Below are 2500 nucleotides of genomic sequence, written 5' to 3'. Positions count from 1 at the left end.
TGAGTGACCCGGAGGCCGACCTCATGGAGCTGGTCAGTTCGGAGGCGAGGATCCTGTTCCTGTACTCGACGCGGTCCGAGGCGGCGGCCATCATGGACAGGGCCACGCAGCTCGGGCTGACAGGTGGGTGGGGGGTTGGGGGAGAGGGTGGGGGTGGAGGGAGGGTGGGGGAGAGGGGGATGAGGGGAAGGGGATGGGGGAAGCAGAGGGATGGAGGGAGGAAGAGAGGGAGGGAGAGAGGGAGGAAGGAAGAGACAGAATGAATGAGTACGTGTGTGTGTGCGTACCTGTATGTGTACATACTTGCGTGCGTACTTACCTGTATGTGTACATACTTGCGTGCGTACTTACTTGCATACGTATGCACCTGTGTGCGCGCGTGCCTATGTGCGTGCGTGCCTGTGTGCGTACGTGCATGTGTGTGTTCGTCCCCCACAGCCCATGGAGCGGGGCGCGGGCGCGGGCGAGGCGGCCTGCGAATCGCGCGGGGGAGAGCCAGTCCTAACGAGTCGGGATTCCCCTAATTGCCTGAGACGCGCCTCTAATGAATCGCACTTTCTCCAACTCCGGCTTATCCGGGACCTCCATTAAAGTATCTTTGGAACTCCGTGCTTCGGGCCGGGCGGGATCATCTGGCTGAATAATGAAGCGACCTTTTTATTTCTTTCTCTCTCTCTCTCTTTTTTTTTCGTTTTTGCTTTTCTTTTTTTTTCTGTCGTTCTGTGCCCCGTTCACGCTTCTCTCTGGTTTTGTTTTGTTTTTGTCTGTTTTGTCTTGTATTCCTGCCTTTTCTTTTTCTAGTTTCGATACTCGTTCTCTCTGTCTGCCTCTCTCTTTCTCTCTCCCTCTCTCTCTCTCTCTCTCTCTCTCTCTCTCTCTCTCTCTCTCTCTCTCTCTCTCTCTCTCTCTCTCTCTCTCTCTCTCTCTCTCACTCCCCCATTCACTCTCTCTCTCTCTCACTCCCCCATTCACTCTCTCCCTCTCACTCTCACTCTCTCCCCTTCTCTCTCTCTCCCTCCCTTTCTCGCTATCTCTCTCTCCTCCTCCTCCTCCTCTCTCACTCTCTCTCTATCCCTTCCACCTCTGACTCTCTCGCTCCTCTCTCCTCTCCCTCCCTCCCTCATCGTCACTGCCATCACCCGCATTTGATAAATTAATCTTGTCTTAATGCGAGCTAACAATCTGCCATCACAGCCGCCCTCTGCCGCGTGCCTTAGCGTCGGGAAGGCGTGGATCGGCTTGTCCTGGCCCGGCACAAAGGCCCCCAAAGCGAAGCAGAGTTTTCGAAGCGAGAAACCGCCGGAAACGCCCCCTTCTTCCCGGAAAGACCCCTTTGCACCGACCTCAAAGGACGAAAACCACCCTGACAGCGAGATAACCGGATCTGACCCCCCTTTTTTTTAGATTTCTTATCTTAATAAACAACGAGCATGGATTAAATGTCGGTTGTTCTTAAATGGTTCCCGCGCGAATTGGAATGGTTGGAGGGGGCTCTCTGGGTCGGGCGATTGGGTTGGCGGCCATCACGTGTCCGTGGTCGTTTGTTGTGCGAATTACACGGTTTTGCGCGTTCGTCAATGTTTGTTTTCCAAGTACAGAAAAAAAACAAGAAGGAGAGGGAGAGAAAGAGTGAGAGAGAGAGAGAGAGATACAAAGATATAAAAAGAGAGAGAGAGCATGTTTCGAATTCGGAAGACAGATGCGGAGAGAGAGAGGAAGAAAGAAAGAGAGAGAGATTCGAATTCGGAAGACAGATTCGAAAGAGAGAGAGAGCATGTTTCGAATTCGGAAAACAGGTTCGAGAGAGAGAGAGAGATTCGAATTTGGAGAGAGAAAGAGAAAGAAAGAAAGAGAGAGAGCATGTTTCGAATTCGGAAGAACAGATTCGAGAGAGAAAGAGAAAGAAAGAAAGAGAGCATGTTTCGAATTCGGAAGAACAGCTTCGAGAGAAAGAAAGAAAGAGAGAGAGCATGTTTCGAATTCGGAAAACAGGTTCGAGAGAAAGAAAGAAAGAGAGAGAGCATGTTTCGAATTCGGAAAACAGGTTCGAGAGAGAGAGAAAGAAAGAAAGAGAGAGAGAGAGAGAGCATGTTTCGAATTCGGAAGAACAGCTTTGAAGCCTCAGTTCACGACACGACTCTCGCCCGGCGCTGCACCGCGGATTTCCCAGCATGCATCGCGAAGCCCCATCGTCCCCGCCGCTCTCATTTGCGCTCACAAAGAGAACCTGGCTGTTGCGTTGATTAAGTTAATCAATTCATATTTGCAGCCCGGCATTGTATTTTAATAGGAAGATGACCCTTATGGCATAATTGCATGCAACAAGTCCAGGTAAAGAGAAGTAAATTGGCTCACCATTTCAAATTGATTGGACGTTCATTCCGATGTTAAGGTTATTGCCACAATGTGATGAATCCGCCGTGATTTTTCATAAGCGCTTGTTTCGTATATATCGACATAGGCCGCGTGTGTAATGATACTCTTTAATTCTGGACATCGG

At 50.4% G+C, this 2500-nt stretch overlaps 1 protein-coding gene across 1 annotated transcript in view; it reads left to right on the top strand.

Annotated features, from left to right (window-relative positions):
- Positions 1 to 2500, top strand: part of LOC113825485 (glutamate receptor ionotropic, NMDA 2B) — a 223971-nt gene that overhangs the window by 152325 nt on the left and 69146 nt on the right. Inside the window, exon 5 of the mRNA XM_070142779.1 lies at positions 1 to 123. This exon is cut by the window's left edge and continues 26 nt beyond it. Within this exon, the coding sequence (XP_069998880.1) occupies positions 1 to 123 (123 nt within the window). The remainder of the gene's footprint in view (positions 124 to 2500) is intronic.

This window comes from Penaeus vannamei, chromosome 30 (genome assembly GCF_042767895.1).
Source record: "Penaeus vannamei isolate JL-2024 chromosome 30, ASM4276789v1, whole genome shotgun sequence".
Lineage (NCBI taxonomy): Eukaryota > Metazoa > Arthropoda > Malacostraca > Decapoda > Penaeidae > Penaeus > Penaeus vannamei.
The sequence above is the reverse complement of the archived record's forward strand: the minus strand, read 5'-3'. Positions and strand labels throughout refer to the sequence as shown.